Raw genomic sequence first — 20414 nt, 5'->3', positions numbered from 1 at the left:
CGCCTCTTGCCTCGTCCAGTCCTTCCTGTTCCTGCATCCCGCCCCTTTGCCTTTCGCACCACCGAGACGGCAGCCGTTCCCTGCAACCACCAGCATGCAGGTCTTCCAGTATCCTGAGGTGTATCGCGACGAGACATCAGTGAGTACCATCAGCGGCTCTGCTCTTCCGCCGCTGGAGCCAGCCAGCTGCCTTTTGCTGGCTGCCATGCGCACCCTCGGCTCTGAGTTCTGGGCTGCCCTCGCTCTGGGATACCCCTCCCCACACACACATCCCTAGGTTGCTGTTTTTTTGGTCTTTGGAAAGTGACAATCTAGTGTGAAAGCCTCTTCTCAAATCTACATCCTGGGGACGCGCGATCTGGAATCTCCAGACTATAGTTAAGAGGGTTGAATTTCACACCCGACTGTCCGTTTCTAAAGATCAGAGAAGAACCAAAGACCTTTGATTTGCTGTACTGACATTAATGAAAAAGGGAGCTCTGACTCTCCAAAGCTTGCACCCGGAAATCTTGTTGATCTCTAGAGTGCCACGACTCAAATCTTGCTGTTGAAAGGATGTCCCTTAAGCATCTCCCAGCACTTGCACTGCTAGGGGAAAAAACCCCAGGTATATAGGAGGCTATGGGATGTTTTTCACTATATATTCTGTTTGGCCACCTGGATCCGCACTATGGTAACATACAGATTAGACTATTGTAATGTATTCTACGTAGGTCTGCCCTCAAAATCAGTTTGGAGACTCCAATGGGTCCAGAACACTGAAGCTAGGCTATTATTGGGAGCCAGAAATAGCATGCTTATTATCCCATTTTGCAGTAACTCAGTTGGTTGCCCATTAGTTACCTCGATCTATTTAAGGTACTGGCTATCATATACAAAGTCTTTCATGGCCTTGGTCTGTGAACAGGGTCTTCCACAAGTGCCAACCTGCATTTGGGCTAAATTAATAACTTCCTGTACATGTGCATTCTTAGTTGTAGCCCCCGCCTTATGGAATGGCCTGCTTGATGAAGTCAGAAAAGCTCCCACTCTCCTGGTTTTCTACAAACTATGCAAAGCTGAATTATTCAAGAGAGCTTTTTGCACAGGAAATGTGGCTGTACTGTAACAAAACGGTTCAAAAAGAAGGTTTGGGTAAAGGGTTCAGGACTGTAGACTATACTACGGTCTATAGTTTGTACTATCTGTTGCTGTAAGTAGGTTCCTACTATGTAATTTGTGCATCATTAAATTTGCCATGTTAATACTTATGCTTCACCTGTGTTTCCAGATCTTTGGTTAGTTCCAAATTTCTACAAGTGCAATTCTATTGCATTGTCTATTGGATGTCCCATACTTGTAATTGTATTGTCTTATTCTGTGTAATACATCTTGAGTCCCAGTAAGAAAGGCAGATTACAAATAACATAAATAAATACATTAGTTGTTGCAGTGGTAACTTATCTACTGGTCCACACAACTTGTTTCTACACACAGAACTGCTTGTATGTGTAAATATATGGCAAGAACTTCCCCTAGAAGTCAATACCTAAATACAGTGTTTTCTAAAAATGTTTTTGCATAGGCCTAGAAAAATTATTTTTCCCAACAATGGCTAGAAACCTTGGAGTCGGTTTGCAGGAGGTAGCCTTTGTATGGAAGGTAGCCATTTGCTCTATCAGTATCTTTCTACAGTGTACCTGTTAACTGTTTGCTATTAAGTAAAAAAAAAACTCTTATTTTACAAGCAGGACTGAAAGATCTTTGCAGGACTATGCAAACCATTCTGTTGTGGATTGTCCAGTAGATGACTGTACAGATAAACAGCAGCGATAGAAGGAAGTTAGGCTAGTCTGCTTTTGACCCATCTCTGAATATGGAACTTGTCCCCGGAGGTGCCAGTTTTGGTCTTGCACTTTTGACTGGAAGCTTAAGGAGTATTACTTACCTGTATACAGTCCTGTATAGATTAGGGTATTATATATGTATTTGTCTATGAAAGGGATAGTGGAGTTTTAAAAAACCCTATTGCTCATAATTAAAATTCTCTATGCACATCTGTGCAAACAAGAGAGCGGATTTTGTCTTAAATGTGTTTTCCTCTTAAAAATATATCTTGTTAGGTAGATATTAATTTAAAATCTACTAATTTACATTGAAACCAAGATCAATATGGTTAGAGACCATAGCCGCTCAGCTTAAAAAAAAAAACCTTGCCCATCAAAATAAAAAATCAAATACTTCCAGTTTTAATGATTAAAAAAAATTACATATAAAGAAATAAATCTAGAAATTATAAGGAAAGTTCAAGAAATGCTAGCTATTACTTATGAGAAGTCTCTAGCTATGAAACTATGGCTCAGTATCACCAGCCACGGTTCACAAATGTCAACCATGTGGAAAATTTAGGTGAGCCTTCTCACTTGGTACAGTCCCCAAGTTTTACAGCACATGAGAACTCATGGCAGAAAAAATGTAAGCCCTGTGTACAAAGAAATCAAGCAACCATTATGTATAAAACCCTTCCATAGGATAAGCTGATAATCTGCGTTCACTCACAGTTGCAGGTGACATCTTTTTTTTCACAATCACATAGTCCTGCAAAGATCCAGAATGCATCTCTCATATACGGGTATGGGAAATCCCAAGTCATAAAATTTAATTTGATATCCTTGCTTGTCCTGTATAAGCTTGGAAGGCTGTGCCCTTTAAATTAGTAGTTTTTTCTTTGATCTATATTAAAGAGGAAAGCCCAGAATCATGGGGAAACTAATGCCCGACTTTACTTCCAAGCTTTTATAATTGTAGGACTTAATTTGAGAGCTCTACAGAAAAAGTAGGGGAACTGGGCAAGTTTCTCTGTTCTCTGTCTCCTCTCATATTCTTGCCACAGATGCTGCTTACCCACATTCCCATTTTTTTGCCTTTTTAGTTTCCCTAGGAAATAAGCATGTAGAAGTCCTGAGAGGTCTGGGTTTAGCTTGTAGTTTGTTACTCACTGGCCCTTAGTTAAGTATGTGAGGGCCAAGCTACAAGTGACAAATGACACTTGAACGGCAAGTGTATTTCTCCCTGTTCACTTGCCCTCCACTCAATCCACTTGCCAGGCAAGTGTCTTTCATCATGTGTAGCTTGGCCCTGAGTGGTTTGCATTCTAATCTAGGACCAAAAGGAAGCAGTGTTTTCTCTTTCAGTAATGATCCAAATTTTGCATTGTGGTTCAGATTAGCTGTCCATTTAGCAAGGTAATAAGGACAGAAAAGAGCATACTGAATTAATGTGTTCAGCAGTTTGGATTCACATCCATGTCTTTTGAAAATTATGATCTGAAAAATTATCATTTTTGCTCCTCAGTTTGACCTTTTCATTTTATGCTATGTTGTCAATATACAAAACCCACAATACTGAAAGTCTTAAATTAAATTTTCTGCTTGTGAAGAAATGCAATCCTATGTGGAGCTGCTCCAGTCTAAGCCTGTTGATTTCAATGGACTTAGATTGGAGTAATTCTTCACAGGATTGCCTAACAAGTACACTTGCAAGCCAAATGATGGAGTCCATGTCTATAATTATCCCAAATAGTATAGGAGCAGCTAATGTGAAATATTAAAAAGTGTGTTTGCTTGCTGGTTATGGAAAGCTTTTGTGTAAACTGTACAATTCTGTGGTGAACAAGAAAAGCAGCTAGAATGGCTGGCGAAGCCACCTGCAACCAGAAACACATCTATGCCTTCACTGCAGCAGTTTCAGAAACCGTTTCACTATTTCATGCTAACCTTATGCTGTGTTCACAATATTGATCTAATATGGAGGCCAGGAGGAGAGAAAGGGAGCCAGAGTAGTGTAGTGGCTAGAATGATAGACTAGGATCTGGCCAACCCAGGCTTGAACCCCTGCTCCGCCATGGAATTTGCTGGGTGGCCATGGGCCAGTCGCAAACTCTCAGCCTAAGCTACCTCACAGGGGTTGTTGTGAGAAAAAAAATGGAGGAGAGGAGAATGATATAAGCTGCTTTGGATCCCCACTGGGGAGAAAGGTGGGGTATAAATGAAGGAAAATAAAAATTAAATAAATTAAAAATGGATACTCTGAATGAGACCAAGCACGTCATTCCTCTTGCTTCTGTCCTCATTGGTCAGTGCTCACTGCTGAAAGTTTTTTTGTATGCCAACCCTGATTGCTTTCTGGATCCAGAAGTATTGTAACAGGCATGCAGACTTTTGCAGCATGTACTGTTCTCTTAATACACTTATGACGAGCAGGCCTATTGTTTTGGAATAGGTCACTGTTGGGCCATCAGGCAGCTAGCCAAAATTTGTTGTCTGCTTCAGCATATTAAGAAACAGGAACTTCTTTTAATATAAATCATGGTGTGATTTTAAGGGTGCTTTCTTTTTTTAAAAAAAAATCTGTTCTTTTACATTCAGGTACAAGACTATCATGGCTGTAAAGTATGTGACCCATACAGCTGGCTTGAAGATCCTGATAGTGAACAAACAAAGGTAACGTACAACTAAACATTGATGCTGGAGGGGTTTCCCCCCCAATAGAGGCAGAAATGATATGTAGGAGCATTTTAGAAATATAGACACAGACTTTTTGAAGAGCAGGGAGAGAGGTAGAATTGGAATGATAGAGATCTGTGGCTTCTCTGTAGGGAGATAATCTTAGAGGGAGTGGAGAAGGCTAGATAAGAGAGCTCCTCTTCAAGAACTGTGGTACTGGAGAACAGGAGGAGGTGGTTCAGGTAATGCTTTTCCATACCTACAGCCCATACTATTAACGTAAAAAGTGGCCTGCTGAATAGGTCCATCTGGTCCCATATCCTGTTTCAGATAATTGCCATAGAGGGCCAACAGACAATGCACCATGGCTAGTAGCCATTGCGGGACCTATACTCCATGAATCTGTCTACTCCCCTTTTAAAGCCATCCATGCTTGTGACCATCACTGCATCCGTTAGCAGTAAAAAATGTTCTGTCTGTTCACTTCACCCCATGAATAATTTTATAAGCCTCTATCATGTCACTTTTTTTTCTAAAGTAAAGAGTTCAGTTCTTTAGCCTTTCCCCTTAGGAAAGGTGTTCCAACCCCTTTATCATTTTGGTTTCCCTCTTATGTACCTTCCTCATACTGTAGATAGTATTCCAAAAGAGGCTGCATGATAAATCTATACATGGACTATATGGCGCTGTTATGTTTTCAAGTTTCTTTCCTAATGATCTCCAGCATGAGGTTTTCCTTTTTCGCTGCTGCCATGTGCTGAGTTGACATTTTCATTGAGCTGTCCACTCTATCTCAAAGATCTCTCTCCTCTCTCAGCCAGTTCACACCCAATCAATATACATTTGAAGTTAGGATGTTTTTGTTCCAATGTGCATCACCTTTCACTTACCTATATTGAACTTCATTTGCCACATTGTTGCTCACTCACCCCAGTTAGAGAGATCCTCTTGGAGTTTGTTATGCCATGGTTGACTATAGGACAAACAATACTTTTAATTCAATGTGTCTGGATAGCTTAAGCAACCAAACATGCTGAGCTACATAGGAAGCAAGCAACCCTGAGAGTCAGTAATCACTAAAGGAAACAAAGTTGGTTTAAGTACTTCTGTAACAAAATCATAAGAAAATAAGTTATATCCTCATACTGTGTTGGGAACTCGGTATTTTTATATACACAGGGGTACCTCAAAAAGTAATCTCACCTGGTGTGTGTGTTATGTGCCATCAAGTTGCCTCTGACTTATGGTGATCCTGTGAATGAACGACCTGCAAAACATTCTGTCATTAAAGCCTTGCTCAGATCTTGCAACGTGAAGGCTGTGGCTTCCTTTATCTTACCTAGAGATCCATTTTTATCCTACCCTTTCTTCAAGGAGATTAGGGTGGCATACTAGGTCCTTATCTCCCATTTTGTTTGTGGTGAGCTTTCAGAGCAGTTTAGAGATTTGAACGGGAATTTCTCAGGTCCCAGGCTAACACCAGTCAGGCTTGCTGTAAAATAAACAGCAGTTTTTAGTCATAGTGCAGGCAATTGTTCTTCTGTTGCTTTCCCAATACCAGAATGTGTATTGAAAACTTGACCCAGACTTGATTTGCTAAAGTACTATCCTCACAAAGGGGGACAACTTGGCTGATTCTCTCTTCCTGCACAAGACTTCCAATTTGTGATCCTAAGCTGTTATTGGGGTCTCTCATCCCCTAGGAGCAGCATTTCATGGGGTATTTGGGACTACTCAGTGGGGGGGCATTATTCTTCTGCTGATGGAAATCCTTCCATTCAAAGGGATTGTAGGTGATATCCAAGGCTAAAGTGTACGAGGCTAAAGTGTATTTGATCTAGTTAAAAAAAACAGTATATTTCATTTTAGAAGGGTCCTGTGTATAAACAAGTGTTCTGTAATGTAACCCATTCAGGCTAAAATTCTGCTGTAAAGCCAGCATTCAAGCTATACATTGTCTTGAAAATGGAAACGGTCACAGTTCACTGCCATCTCTAAAAGTATTAACCATCAGGCATTCATCATTTTGTTATCACAGGTGGACATGGAAAACTAAATTTTATGATTCTTGTTATTCTACAAAATAGTCTGAAGTTAAATTTTCCATATCATTTTCTTTGGCGCCTTGAACTGGAACATAATATTATTGTGGTCTCCAGTGGCCTCTTAAAAAGAAATTGATTTTTAGTACTATGAACTAGGTTATAGAAACTTCCAAGTTATTTTATAGGAACTAATATACTGTGTTCCCTCTTGATTCTCTCCTTATCTTTTCTTTGATTGAATTTACATCATCTGAGTGTCTGTTGGTAGTCCAGTGTATTCACCATGACTTTCACCTGAGTAAAATTGTATAGAATTGAACTGGAAAGGCTTAGCATGCTGGGCATACTTACAAGTAAATATATGATAACCAGTTGTTGGGTTACTGTATGAATTTATATCAAATGTTCCATAAAGTCATTAGGTGTTACTCTTTAAATCTCTTTAAGGGCCTTTTTGTTTGTTTAGGTGGTGACACTGTGCTAAACCTGTATGTTCATACATCATATATGGAGTGGTTACACCCAAAAGCAGTTTGAGAGAGTCCTGTCATGCTATGGTATTCAGAAACTAGATTGGCAACCTGGAGAGTTGAGAAAGAAGAAATGAATGCCTACTTGCTAATCTCTTGGTAACAATCTGCCTGAAAACTTGCATACAAAGCACAAAGTTCATCGGAGATTCTGAAATGAAGGGGTGGTAATTGGAGAACTGGATAGATTGCTTTGGATAGCCTGTCCGGAAAATTAGATAACCAGTTTAGCAGAATGATGCTGAATGCTTGGCAGAGCTGCATTGCTCAATGCTAGTAGTCTTGTAAAGATATTGGAAGTGGTATTCCTGGAAAAGCACGCGGAACTACATTCAGTTGTCCTGAGATTCTAATTATGAGATGATGCCGGAGCATTGCATAATTTTTTTCTTGGCATAATAAGTGCTGTTGCTTATAAAATATCTTCTGATTCAGTTTTTTAAAAGTTCTTTTTCTCTCTCTCTAGGCTTTTGTGGAGGCACAAAATAAAATAACAGTGCCCTTTCTTGAACAATGCACAGTCCGAGGACTATTTAAAGAGCGGATGACTGAACTATATGACTATCCCAAGTATAGTTGTCATTTCAAGAAAGGAAAAAGGTATGTAAGGGATTGCAGAAAAAAACATTAATGGTGTACCCCAGTTTCCTCCTAAGCCTGTAAAATAAGGCCCCCTCAGTCAGCTAGGGAACAAAGAGGCATAGCATGCTACAGCTAAATAACTGCAACAATTAACAGGTAAGAAACATACAGAAATTCTAATGACGCTGAATTTTATAAAGTGGATGTTTACAAGTGATAGTTTGAGTTCCTCCAATGTATTTGAAATGCACAAGGAAGATCTGTCCATCTGTGGGTTCCCTTTTCACAGGTGAGGTGATCTCCTGGTTTGCCTGTGGTCTAAGTCTGGTCAGCAAAACTCTTTCCCCGTATCTTTGTAGAGGGCTTTTGTATGAAAATCTGCTAACTGCTGGAATGCAGCATTCAGGCTTGGTGATTAGTTCTTCCTTGAGTTTGCTCCTCTAGGGTTTTTTCCCCCTTGGGCCTATCACTTCCTGCTTCCTTTCCCTCCTGCTCTTTTATTCTGGGTGTAATCGCTGCTGTTGTGCTCAGATCATGACTAGTTCATGATGCGGAAGTGAGAATAATGGAGGGAGTGTGAGAGTCTGATACTCATTCCAGCCTTGCTCAAGCAAACCGTGCCTAAATGTAAAGTGACTTTCTAAAGCGGATTATATCTAACCTGACTGGATTTATGTCAAATGTTTGAAACAAAGAACCTGCCACCTTCTCCTCTGGAAAAAAAAGTGTTCTAAATCTGCTACTTTGTTTAAGAAGATTGGCTGCCTGTTTAATTCTATATTCAGTCTGTTACTGTTCAGAAAATTAAAGATAACACCTTTTTATTGATAAAAATGTATGTTCTAGGTATTTTCACTTTTATAATACTGGACTTCAGAACCAACGAGTATTATATGTGCAAGATGCCTTGGATTCAGATGCCAAAGTATTCCTTGACCCAAATAAGCTTTCAGATGATGGTACCGTGGCTTTGCGAGGTCAGTGTCATAGGTTTTTATTTAATATAGCATTTGGGGCACTTGGCTAAATTTGTGGTTTTTAGGCATGCTATGTTAAGCAGGAACAGCTCAAAAGTGTGCACATGTTTCTGCTAATGGAAGTTCAGGAAGTTCTGTAACTCATCTGTTTCCCCATTGTCTGTCTATTGAGAACAAATGGTAGAAAAGAATACAGTGTAATGCAGAATACAATAATGTTAGTGTGGCGATTTTTGAATGGTATGTTTTGATGTGCAGGTTATTCATTCAGTGAAGATGGTGAATATTTCGCATATGGCTTGAGTTCTAGTGGGTCAGACTGGGTAACAATTAAATTTATGAAAGTGGATGGTGCTGAAGAACTTCCAGATGTACTGGAAATGGTAAAATTCAGTTGTATGTCCTGGACCCATGATGGTAAAGGCATGTTCTATAACTGCTATCCAAAGCAAGATGGAAAAAGTGATGGTAAGTGGCATACAGTAACAGTTAATGAGTGAGCATGTCTTTCCTCTGGCCTCTCTCCTTCATCTACTTTCTGTTTGAATCCCTGCTGGCCCCTTTCCTTTGGCTTCCCTGCCTCTGGGCTCCCCACCCCTTAGTTTCTTTGCCTCCTGTGACTGCTTCTTGTTTTGCCTTCTCACCCTGCCAAAACCTTGTCTCTTAACACTGTGATCCTAAGTGACTTAGTATGGTGTAACTCATCATAAGATTGCACTATCAGTCACTAAGAAGGTTCAGTTGCAACCAAGTAACTTCTCATTTTTCTGAGAGAAGATTGCCTGTGAACATTCCATGTTGTCAGTATATACTCTTTATTCATGGATGTTACATAGATTAAAAATCAGTAAAATCAAAAAAGTGTAATTGTGCTAGGCAAATAGTTATTACATAGTTCCTTCTCATTTCCAGCAAACAGATGATGAGTGTTACAAAATTCATGCTTCTTTAATTAATGGGTGTTCTCCTTGTTATAGCTTCTGAGCTTGTGAAAGTGTCAAACTTGCAAATTGTTACTGTTAATAAGAAGTAATTCTGAAGCACAGTTTACGTACATGTAATTAAATATGTTTATTGCCCAAGGGACTGAGACGTCAACAAACCTGCATCAGAAGCTGTACTATCATGTCCTAGGAACTGACAAATCAAATGATGTTTTATGTGCTGAATTTCCTCATGAGCCAAAATGGATGGGTGGAGCTGAGGTATGATGAATCCTGTCTTGTTTGAACTTGTAGCTATACATGTTTTGCTAAATGTTCAAGAGATAAAGTAAGATGAATGTATTTGTTGCATATTTTCTTGTGAAATGAAAGGTACTGCAGAGTCCTAAATAAGTAATTTTCTTACTTGCCTGCTTCATCTGCAGCCCTTAATCTCTTCAAGGAGATCAGGGTGATAGATATGGATTCCACCCCCACCCCTCATTATCCTCTCAGCTGGCCTGTGAGACAAATCAGGATGACTGACCTATGGCCATCCATTGTGAATATGAACCCAGAAGCAATTCTGCACTTTACATATTTGTGGCATGCAGTACTAGTTTGTCCTACATCATACACACAAAGTGTCAATAATATTCAATATTCACATATATCTGGGAAACCCAGTTTGGCCATGGTCCCCAGAAAGACCATGTACATGTATTTTATATTATTGTTCCACACAATCAGTGGTTTGAATGTCCCTTAGCCAATTCCAAGAGACAGATGCAGAGTCCTGTGAATGAAGCAAGTCTACTACGTTTATTAAATATGAAGGAGCATCAGTTACACGGAGAGTAAAGAAATCTCTCGTGCCCAATGCTCATCGACGCTACAATAGCCGTGCAAAGCATTTTATACCCTTTGGTTAATTACAATATTGGGCGTCCCATTGGCTCGAACATAATTGTGACCCCCCCTCCCCCATTGGTCTGTATGATCCAGTGGTCCCCTATTGGAAGAATAATTCTGGTCAGCAACTCAATTACAATATTTCCCAATTAGCATTGCTTATCTCATTAGTGCATTGTTTTATCTCTTCAAGGAACATCTCTCTTCCTTTCTCACGCTTTCCCATTCATAGACTTCTTATTACTTCCTTCTCCCTGGACAGTGTAACATTTTGCCAAGGGCGTCTTAGTGTCACTTCAGCAACCTTGTACTTTACATGCAGAGATTGTTCCTTTGGGTACTGTGGGAGGGGAGCACTCTCCCTTCCTTAGGAATGTGGTTGAAGCTGTGTTAAGCCCCCCGTTTCTATTTCTTGGGGCTCCTCATAGCCTTGAAAAGTTCTGCTAATCTAATTAACTTGAAGCAAGCTTATTTCTCTCAATAGAGTGGTTTATCACTCCTGTTTCCAGTCCAAGGTTCAGCAAGTATTCTTTTTCTGTCTAAGAGTAGCTTTTCAAATCCTCCCATTTGCAGCTGGCTTTTCTTGTCTGTTCTGTTCTTTTCTATTGCTACATTTAGCCTGAACTGTTCAGAAGGAGATCTTCCCTTATCCTACTATATAAAAGGTTAACCGTGTTCCTGACAACTCACTTCCTACCCTGTTGCATCTCCAGAGGGCACTGTTGTGGAGAGAAGCCCAGATGAGGCAGACAGACCTCCAGAGAGCATACTACGGCAGGAAGCCCTGGCCAGGATCAGGCGCAGAGCAGGCAGCAATGCCTGCCCTGCACCTTCACCCAGATGAGATCAGGGGTGGAGCAGGTGGCAGTGCCCACCCTCTGCCTTTACCCAGCTGGGATCAGGAGCGGAACAGGTAGCAATGCCCACCCACTGCCTTCACCCACCTGGGATCAGGAGCGGATCACATGGCAATGCCTGCCTCCTGCCTTCACCCAGCTGGGACCAGGAATGGAGCAGGAGGCAATGCCCATCCACCTTTCACCCAGCTGGGATCAGAAGGGGAGAAGGTGGCAATGCCAGCCTCTAGCATTCGCCCAGCTGGAATCAGCACAGAGCAGGTGGCAATGTCCTCCCCTCTTCACCCAGCAGGGATCAGGAGCGGAACAGGTGGCAATACCCACCCCCTGCCTTCATCCAGCTGGGATCAGGAGTGGAGCAGATGGCAGTGCCTGCCCCCACCTACACCCAACTGGGATCAGGAACAGAGCAGGTGGCAATATCTGCCCCCTCTTCACCCAGCTGGGATCAGGAGGGGAGCAGGTGGCAATGCTTGCACCCAGACTTCAACCAGCTGGGATAAGAAATGGAGCAAGTGGCAATGCCTGCACCCCACTTCACCCAGCTGGGATCAGGAGCGGAGAAGGTGGCAATGCCCACCCCAACCACCCAGCTGGGATCAGGAGCTGAGCAGGTGGCAATGCCTACACGCTGACTTCATCCAGCTGGGATCAGGAGTGGGTGAAAACAAAGGCTGCCCCTGTAATAATCCAGCAGGACAAAAGAGGAACAAATCCACGGGAAGCACAATACAGATAATCGTGCCAATTTAACAATCATTCACAAAAATGTATTGAAAGTGCAAGTGCTATAGATAATTCATAAATATTTCATACAATCTCATTTCATACATATATATCAATGGATCAACCAGGGAACTTTTCTTGGGTACATAGTGACCAACCGGGTACAATATAAAGTCTCTTAGAATATAGTCCTCCCATGTCCTCCTTGATGTTAACAAGCGGAAAAAGGTGAAGCTGAAAGACGGAGTTCCAGACCGCGCCCAATCTGGGGCCGGCTGCACGCTAAAGATTTCGTATCCACTTCTTCATGAGCGTGTGGTCCGCTACAACAAGAGTTCAAAAACCATTTTAAAAACAATCTTAGTGCAATACAGTCCCTTGCCAACACACAGATATTTACATACCTTCACTACAGGAGGCAAACACATAATTCAGAAAGACCCGGAGCGAGGCGGCATTGCTTTCTCTCTTGCGCACTCTCCACGCCCAGAAGTTCCCTTTACATTCTACGCTGGCTAATCAGTAACAGGTTTCTTAAAGGGGCCATGCTCATATACTGATCACTACATATAACATACTGTGAAGAATTCCCGCAGCCCCCTTAAAATTCTCCCCAAGTAGTACTCAAAGAAAGCAACTGAAGGAAAGGTCCTGATTCAAACCCCTTGGATTAACTGTGTTAAGCTTATGAATCCAGTATGCCTCCCAGCGGAGGAGAGATATCTGGGCGGTGTCATGATTGTTTTTTTGCAGCACTTCCAGAATAACAACCTTAATAGCATTCTCTTTATGTTGTTTCTCCATGAAGTGTTGCGTTAAAGGCGCCTCCTGGATGCGGTTCCGTATCCGTGACATATGCTCAAGGACACGGACTTTAATAGATCTAATAGTGCACCCAACATATAATAATGGACAGGGGCACTCAGTGGCATAAACCACCATAGAACTCTGACAGTTGGCAAAATGAGTAAAAGACAATCTCTGTTCCTTTAACTCAATTTCCTTGCCTACCCAAAGGACATTGCAAATCCAGCTGGGATCAGGAGCGGAGAAGGTGGCAATGCCCACCCCAACCACCCAGCTGGGATCAGGAGCTGAGCAGGCAGCAATGCCTACACGCTGACTTCACCCAGCTGGGATCAGGAATGGAGCAGGTAGCCATGCCCGCCCCCACCTTCACCCAACTGGGATCAGGAGCAGGCAACAAAAGACCTTCCGCAGACATAATCTATTAAGCTAAATGTTCTTAAAGTGCACCATGCACTATTATATTATATTGTATTGTATTGTATTGTATTGTATTGTATTGTATTGTATTGCACAGTGCACTTTAAGAACATTTAGCTTAATAGGTTACGTCTGCGGAAGTTCTTTTGTTGTCGGATTTCTGTACTCCACAGTGCCCCTTTTGTATGTTTATGGGATCAGGTGGCCATGCCCATCCCCCCCTTCACCCATCTGGGATCAGGAGTGGATCAGATAGCAATGCCCGCCCCCTGCCTTCACCTATCTGGGATCAGGCACAGAGCAGGTGACAATGCCTGCCCCCTTTCACCTGGCTGGAATCAGGTGCAGAGCAGGAGTCAATGGCTGCCCCCTTCACCTGGCTGGGATCAGTCACAGAGGAGGAGGCAATGCCCGCTTGCCTGCCATCCCCTTTCTAGAGCCCATTGTATTTTTCCCCACAACGGGCTTTGTTACTAATGAACTTAGAAGTGTAGTATAGCACATAGTGATTACAGGTGCATCACCTTGCGGCAAGCTCACTTAGTGAGCATGTATGGTAACCTGGGGTATTCTCTTACCCTACTATAAACAGCAGGTGCTTCACAGTGATTGGCCTCAGCATTCACAGCACCTAGCATACATTCACGTGTCTTTTGCTTGATCATTTTTGCTTCCGTGTTCATTCTTAGAATAATGCAGTAAGAATACTATAATGGCACCTGAGAGTAAAGTTGCATAATAGTAGTAAAGGTGCATAGAATATTCTAGTTCATTAAAATCACTTCCATCATCATTGTATAAATTGCAATCCGCCCTGAGCCTGCTGATGTGGGGAGGGCGGAATATAAATCGAATAAAATAAATAAATATATAATGCTTTCCCTATGTTGTCAGCTCTTCACATCTGCTGCAGAAATCTTGGTATAATGCCAGTGCATACTTCCTGCATTGAGTGTGGTACTGGTCCCCATGTCACTAATCTGGAATCCTGTTGTACATATTAAATTGTTGTAAGAATTACTGAGATAATGCGTAAGAAGTGATTTGATCACTCAAAGTGTGATATCAATGCTTATTGTAACTTTTATGAGCATGTAACCTTATAGAGTTATGGTAGCTGAACTGCAACATAATAGTATAAGTCTGCTGAACTTGTCTCTCTCTAGATTGCTTCTTTGGAAATTCTTGAGTGAGACTGTTGCAAGTAGATGTAGTATTTGCTAGAGAGCAACACTTAGGATGGATGGATAGCTGTAACAATCTGCTGTCTAAGGCAGACCTTTTCCCCTGAGCCAGCTGCCATAGACAGCTGTTTGTAAAGCCTCACAAAGCAATTCTTCTTTTGGGTTTTTTTTTGCACACCTGCCGAAACATACACTTGCAGTTGCAAAAGACTTCTCTGTGTGCCCAGTGACAGCTGACACAGGAATTCAGAGTCACTTCAGGGGCTCCTGTTTGCTCATTTTTGTACACACACAGTCTTTGCCAGCTAAAAGTTACTATAGATAGAGTTAGGGTTCAAAATTGCTGCTGTTAAAAGCAGTGGTGCTGGCTTGTTGATTTGAATGGTGTTGCACTGCACCTTAGAAATAGTAATTTATACAGAAGAAAACATTGTTTAGCAAAGCAGATGGAACATAAGTAAATATGTGTGTGTGTGTGTGTGTGTGTGTGTGTGTGTGTGTGTGTGTGTGTGTGTGTGTGTGTGTGTGTGTGTACATATAGACAGACAAGTGGGGACCTACAAGGACTTGCGGGGGGATTTTCCCATCCCCCACTGCATTCGCTCTCCCTTCCCCCTGCAGCTTCTCCCCCCTTTCCTGCTTCCTTCTCTCCTTCCCACTCACCTTTGTCTGTGCCCTCCCCAACAGACTCTCCCCTATGGGCCGGTTGAGCTGGGGCCAGTTGTGAGGTGGGGAATCTGCTACGACTTGCAAAGAGTACCTCTCTTTTTCTTCTATTCTCTTCCCCACACTATTTTCCCCTTCTGCTGGCAGCCTCACCTCCATATGCTCATCTTTCTGTATGTCCTTCTCTCCTTCAAACCCACTTTTGGTGGGTTGGTTGGTTGGTTGGTTGAACTTCTATCCCGCCCTTCCTGCAAGCGGGATCATGGCGGGTTACAACAGTAAAACATAGTTTACATTAAAAACTTCAATAAAACCACAGAATTAAAACCACTTGAACCTTATTAAACAGCTTAACTTTTCTCTGCCACCCTCCATCTTCACCTATATTTCTTAATTTACATTTCTATACTGCCTTTCTTCAAAATGGGGACCCAAAGCAGCTTGCATCATTCTCCTTACCTCCCTAGTATCCTCATAATGACCCTGAGAGGAAGTTTAGGCTAAGAGTGTGTGACTGAATCAAAGTCACCCACTGAGCTATCAAAGAAGAATAGCAATTCAAACCTGGGTCTCCCACATCCTACTCTGAAACTCTAACCCCTATGCTACACTGGCTTTGGGAAGTAGCTGCTGTTGAACAGTAGCAAGCAGGCTGGCTTGGGTGAGTCATGCAAGCTATGTGGTATCAAGTCTCCCGGTGGTTGCTTCTGGGCCTGATCAAGTGAGTCCTCCCTCAAAGGACAAAATAGCCCTGAAAAGGACCCTTCTCCCTCCCTCTACCTTTTACTGATAGAAACCAAGCCCAGAATACTGGCTGAACTGCTATTGTTGCCTAGCAACAGCCACTGAGGGCTTCTGGTTAAGGTACAGGCATTCATTTGGTGGTGGTTGTTTTTTTAAACTCCCCCAATGGATTTTTTTGTAGCTTTCAGATTTTTCTGCAAACCTAGTGCATTTTTCAGGTTGGTAGAAAGAACTGTTTTGTCCGTTCATGGCTCCAATCTCCACATTTAAGTATCATCAGATCAGAAAATTGCTGGGAACTATTCCAGGCTCCTCCCCTACATTTCTAAGGAGCAGAGGGAAGGTTGAGGGGAGAGGAGGAATCCCATTCCCTCTGGTTTTTCTTGCTCCCTTCTCCCCCTCCCCTTATAACTCATTCTTACCCACTTCCCACTGCTACTCCTTCTTTGTCACTTTTAACTCTTCTTTCCCCACCTCTTCTGTCACTCTTCCCCTCTTCTCCCCACTTTTCTGGCTCTCTTCCCCCTTCTCTCCCCATCCATTCTCTTTCACTCTATCCCTGTCCCCAATCTATTCTCTATATTTCCTTCATTGCCCCACCACTTGTCTTTTCCTCCTATCTGTATTTCTGACCTTTTGGCAGTGAGGCAGGAGATGCCAGCTCCCAGTCCCCATATATTGCTTGGCCTTCAGGTTATTGGGAGGTGGCAGGGGCTTCTCGTGGTGCCAGGGAGAGACATGGGCTGCTCCTGAGTTTGCTGCAGTTCCAGGGCCTGCAGTTACCGCAGCCTGCTTTTGGCATGGCATCAGGACTTGCTGCCTCTTTCAGCCTTGGGACTGCTTGCTCCAGCTGCACACAGCATTGTCATGGCTCTCTGTGGCGGCATCTAGGCCAGGGAAAGGTGATGGCCGGAAACCTGAATGGTAAAATCTGTGGTAAGTCTCCCCACCCCACAGCTGCCGAGAACAGTTCACTGTGCTTGCAATGTTTGCATGAAGAAATTAATAACTTTTGATTACATATTTGCAAGAGGCTGCCTACACCCACAGCACCTGTTGTTAATTAAAGGTCTTTACTAGTTTTCCAGTTCAGAATATTTTTTTATTTGTGTTCTTGTAATATCATTTTCTGACAAGCAACCTTGCAAGAGCAGTTGTTAAGTGGTTGTACTATTTTTCAGTAACAAGAAGTATGATTTGGATGCATTTCTAAAATATGCCTGCTGTTTTGGCTGAACCAAAAGATGCAAAATAATGAAATCTTTTGTGTTTTATACAGTTATGTCTTTCAGTACACTGAAACTGCATAAATTACTGAAACTGCTTGACATTTTTTCTTACTGACCCAGGTGCAGGTTACTGTACAAATGTAGGAAGCCGTTGTTCAATACTGAGATGGAAAACCCTTGCATCTAAAGAAGGAGCTTGGGGAAGGAGTTAGATAAAATTCAACCAGAACTTCAGTGGAATCATATTCCACCAATCTTTTCCACTTTTCTCTTGCTTCTCATTCAAATAAATACCTCTTCCTCCTGCAGCATAGTGGTTAAGAGGTAGAGCTCTGCTAGTTTGAATCCTGCTACTGCCATGAGCTCAGTAGGTGGCCTTGGGTAAGCCACTCTTCTCAGCCCCAGCTCCGCAGCTGTATTGTGGAGTAATAATAACACTGACCTTTTTAACCACTCTGAGTGGGGCACTAATCTATCTAGAAGAGTGGTATTGAAGCACAGTTATTATTAGATCAACCCAAATCATATCTAGCATTTTCATCCTGCAGATCCTTAGGAATCATGCCACTTTGTCTACTTTGTTGTGCTTCAAGATAATGCTTCTAAATGGAAAGATGGGGAAAGAGAACCACTCCTAAATTACCCCTGTTCCATTCTGTTGGCCCTTATCTGAAGCAGTCCCTTCCAGACTGTTGTTGATCTGAAGAAATTTTCTGTATATCTGTATGCAAATGACAAAACTATAACCATAAAAGATCATAATACTGATTCCCCCCTTCCCTCAGTACAGTGTAACCAATTTGTGCATAATTTAGGATGTGAGTGGATGGAATGAGTTTGAAGACATTCCCAGAAGAGGGCACTGTAGAATGATAATTCCAGTGTTACATACACAACTTAAGGGAGGAAAAGGTCCTTGATGATTTTCAATGAACTTGAACTATACTTTTCAAAAAGGTCACATTCTTAGAGTAATGCATGAAGTTACATAAATTGATTTTAAATTGTCCCACTGTATCTGAAATGTATATAGGATATTACTACTCCTTCCCCATTAAATAACACAGCAAAACATAGCTTTGCTATGTTTCAGAGGTTTTTATTGTCCCTCTGACAATTCAGTTTTCTCATGTTGAAATAAGAAAGCACAGTCTTGATGTATTGAACTGAAGAATCTTTGGGCTTTTATTCAAAGTAGCTAATACAAGACAGGATAAATATTATGGGTTGTATCCAGACTAAACTGGCAATTTCTGCTAATTCCCCCTACTACTGCAGACCCCTTCGTATAATTCTTATCCCGCACAAGCAGAATTTCATGGAGATCAGTGGGCTGCAGTGGAAGGAGGGAAGCAGGGAACTTCCAATCTACCATTGAAAAATTGAGTCTGGATTCAGTTTGCTAGAGGATTTGTGATAGTTACAGAAGTAATATAATACTGCCATGGATTATATAAAGTGGTATATTAAAATGTTTCCAAATATTCTAATTGCAGATTAATAAAAATGGGTAGCATAGAATCTTTGAAAACAATTTCCATTGAAGGGAAAAAATGATTGAGCTACAAATGAAACCTTGTACTGGTTTTAAGGCAAGAGATTCTGTATTGTTAACATACAGTGAGAGAGATTATGACCGATCGGAAGGGGAAACTAAGTGGTATGGTAGCCAAAGAAAGTGGGGAGTGTAAGCAGCGTATTGAGATGAAGGTTATGAATGAACAGTAGGTGGAGAAAACAAAGGTCTGGCAAAAAAGCCAGAGAATTTAAGAAAACAAGTGGGTGGAATCACACAAAGCAAGAAGCAAAGGAAAACTATATTATTGACCGGGATGGATCATAAGAAAGTATAGTGCTATGTACTGTGAAGGGGTATGGCTAGGAAATCAGTGAAGCTGAAGGGAATGCTGGACTGATTCCTGTTGACTGGATTTGAACTTATAACATGACCTGTAATGTTTTGCTTGTAATATATTTAATTTGGGTTTTATTTCTGCTTCCTAATGTGATGTTTTTAATACATTTATGTGGGTTTAAATTAGGATTGTTGTCTCCTCGGTGGGGGCAGGGGATCCCCTCGTTCCACTCTCAGCCCCCCTACCACCATTCACCTGGCCAGCAGGCAAAGGTGGGGGAACGGCCTCCTGGGTGCAGATCCAGGGCAGCACGATGACATTATTTCCTGTAAGTGACGTTATCGTACAGGCCTGGGAGCATGCACACATAGGGGGAAAAAAGGTGAGTGCCAGGTTCTCCTCCCCCCCCACTTCCCCGCTGAGAGGGTAAGGGGACCTGACAACCCTAGTTTAAATACAGGCCTCTGAAGAAAGAAGGAGGAGGGGTGAATGTATGAATGGAGTCAGTAGCTGTACCCGAGGTGATGGAGTGAACTGCAGTTTTTAATTGTCTATGGGCTGAGGCTCTGCCCCCGGACTTAACAGGAGAAGGGGAGGAGAGACAGACAGACGACCACCGCCCAGCTGCCCAGACAGACACTGAGACCCTGCCACACCCAGCAACAGAGAAAAGGACAGAAACACTCAAGCCCCAGAGAGTCAAATGGGGCAGGTGAAAGCCAGCCAGCCCCACCCTCTGGTGGGAGGCTAGAGGCCCAAGCCAGGAAGGAGAGGGCACAGGCATTAGAGACGACCAGACAGCAAGATAACCAGCAAACTCACCAGCAGTAGCTGAACGACAGCAAAGGCAGCACCAGACCATACCTCAGCCAGCAGGCAGGCTAGAGGAGGCTGGAAAGGAGAGGCTGGGAGCAAAGCAGCCACAGGTGGGGCTGCCTGAGGTGATTAGCAGAGAGAGCCCAGCAGCCAGCAAAGGAGGCGCAGGTGTGGCTGCTCAGAGCAGCCAGCAAAGCAATCACGGGTGTGGCTGCCTAGGACAGCCAGGGCCCTGGCAAGAGGACTGGGGGGCGTGGTTGACAGCTGGAGCCGGGAATGAGGGATATAAGGGAAGTTCTCCCACAAGGTAGGGTGGTGAGTTAGGAGCATGAAGGGAAGAAGGGAACAACAAACAACAAGCAAGGAGGAGGCGAGGAGGGTGAAGGCTTTGGGAAGCTGGGGACAGGAGGAAGCAGCTGGGAGTCAGCCAGGTTGAGCAGGCCTGACAGTGGGCTGAGAGGGAGCGAGGGTGAGGTATACCCCGCCTCCTTCCACGGAGCGAGGCCCTGCACCATCCCTGATGGCTTTCCAGAGTTGAAGTCAGGTACGCCAGCGTACTGCACCACAGCGCCCACAGCAGAACCTGACATTAGTCTGTGCTCAGAGAGAAGTTTTCCATCAGCCTTTGTATATCTGAGAGAGAGGTTATTCTGACT

The 20414-nt window shown here is 42.8% G+C and overlaps 1 protein-coding gene across 1 annotated transcript in view; it reads left to right on the top strand.

Annotated features, from left to right (window-relative positions):
• The first annotated feature begins 1 nt into the window (after position 1).
• PREP (prolyl endopeptidase) overlaps positions 2 to 20414 on the top strand; it is a 106081-nt gene continuing 85668 nt past the window's right edge. The window contains exons 1-6 of the mRNA XM_054975449.1: positions 2 to 139; positions 4407 to 4481; positions 7526 to 7659; positions 8488 to 8618; positions 8877 to 9086; positions 9702 to 9823. Of these exons, the coding sequence (XP_054831424.1) occupies positions 95 to 139; positions 4407 to 4481; positions 7526 to 7659; positions 8488 to 8618; positions 8877 to 9086; positions 9702 to 9823 (717 nt within the window). The 5' untranslated portion in view covers positions 2 to 94. The remainder of the gene's footprint in view (positions 140 to 4406; positions 4482 to 7525; positions 7660 to 8487; positions 8619 to 8876; positions 9087 to 9701; positions 9824 to 20414) is intronic.

The sequence above is a fragment of the Eublepharis macularius genome, chromosome 1, assembly GCF_028583425.1.
Source record: "Eublepharis macularius isolate TG4126 chromosome 1, MPM_Emac_v1.0, whole genome shotgun sequence".
Taxonomy (NCBI): Eukaryota; Metazoa; Chordata; class Lepidosauria; order Squamata; family Eublepharidae; genus Eublepharis; species Eublepharis macularius.
This window is presented reverse-complemented; position numbering and strand designations above follow the sequence as displayed.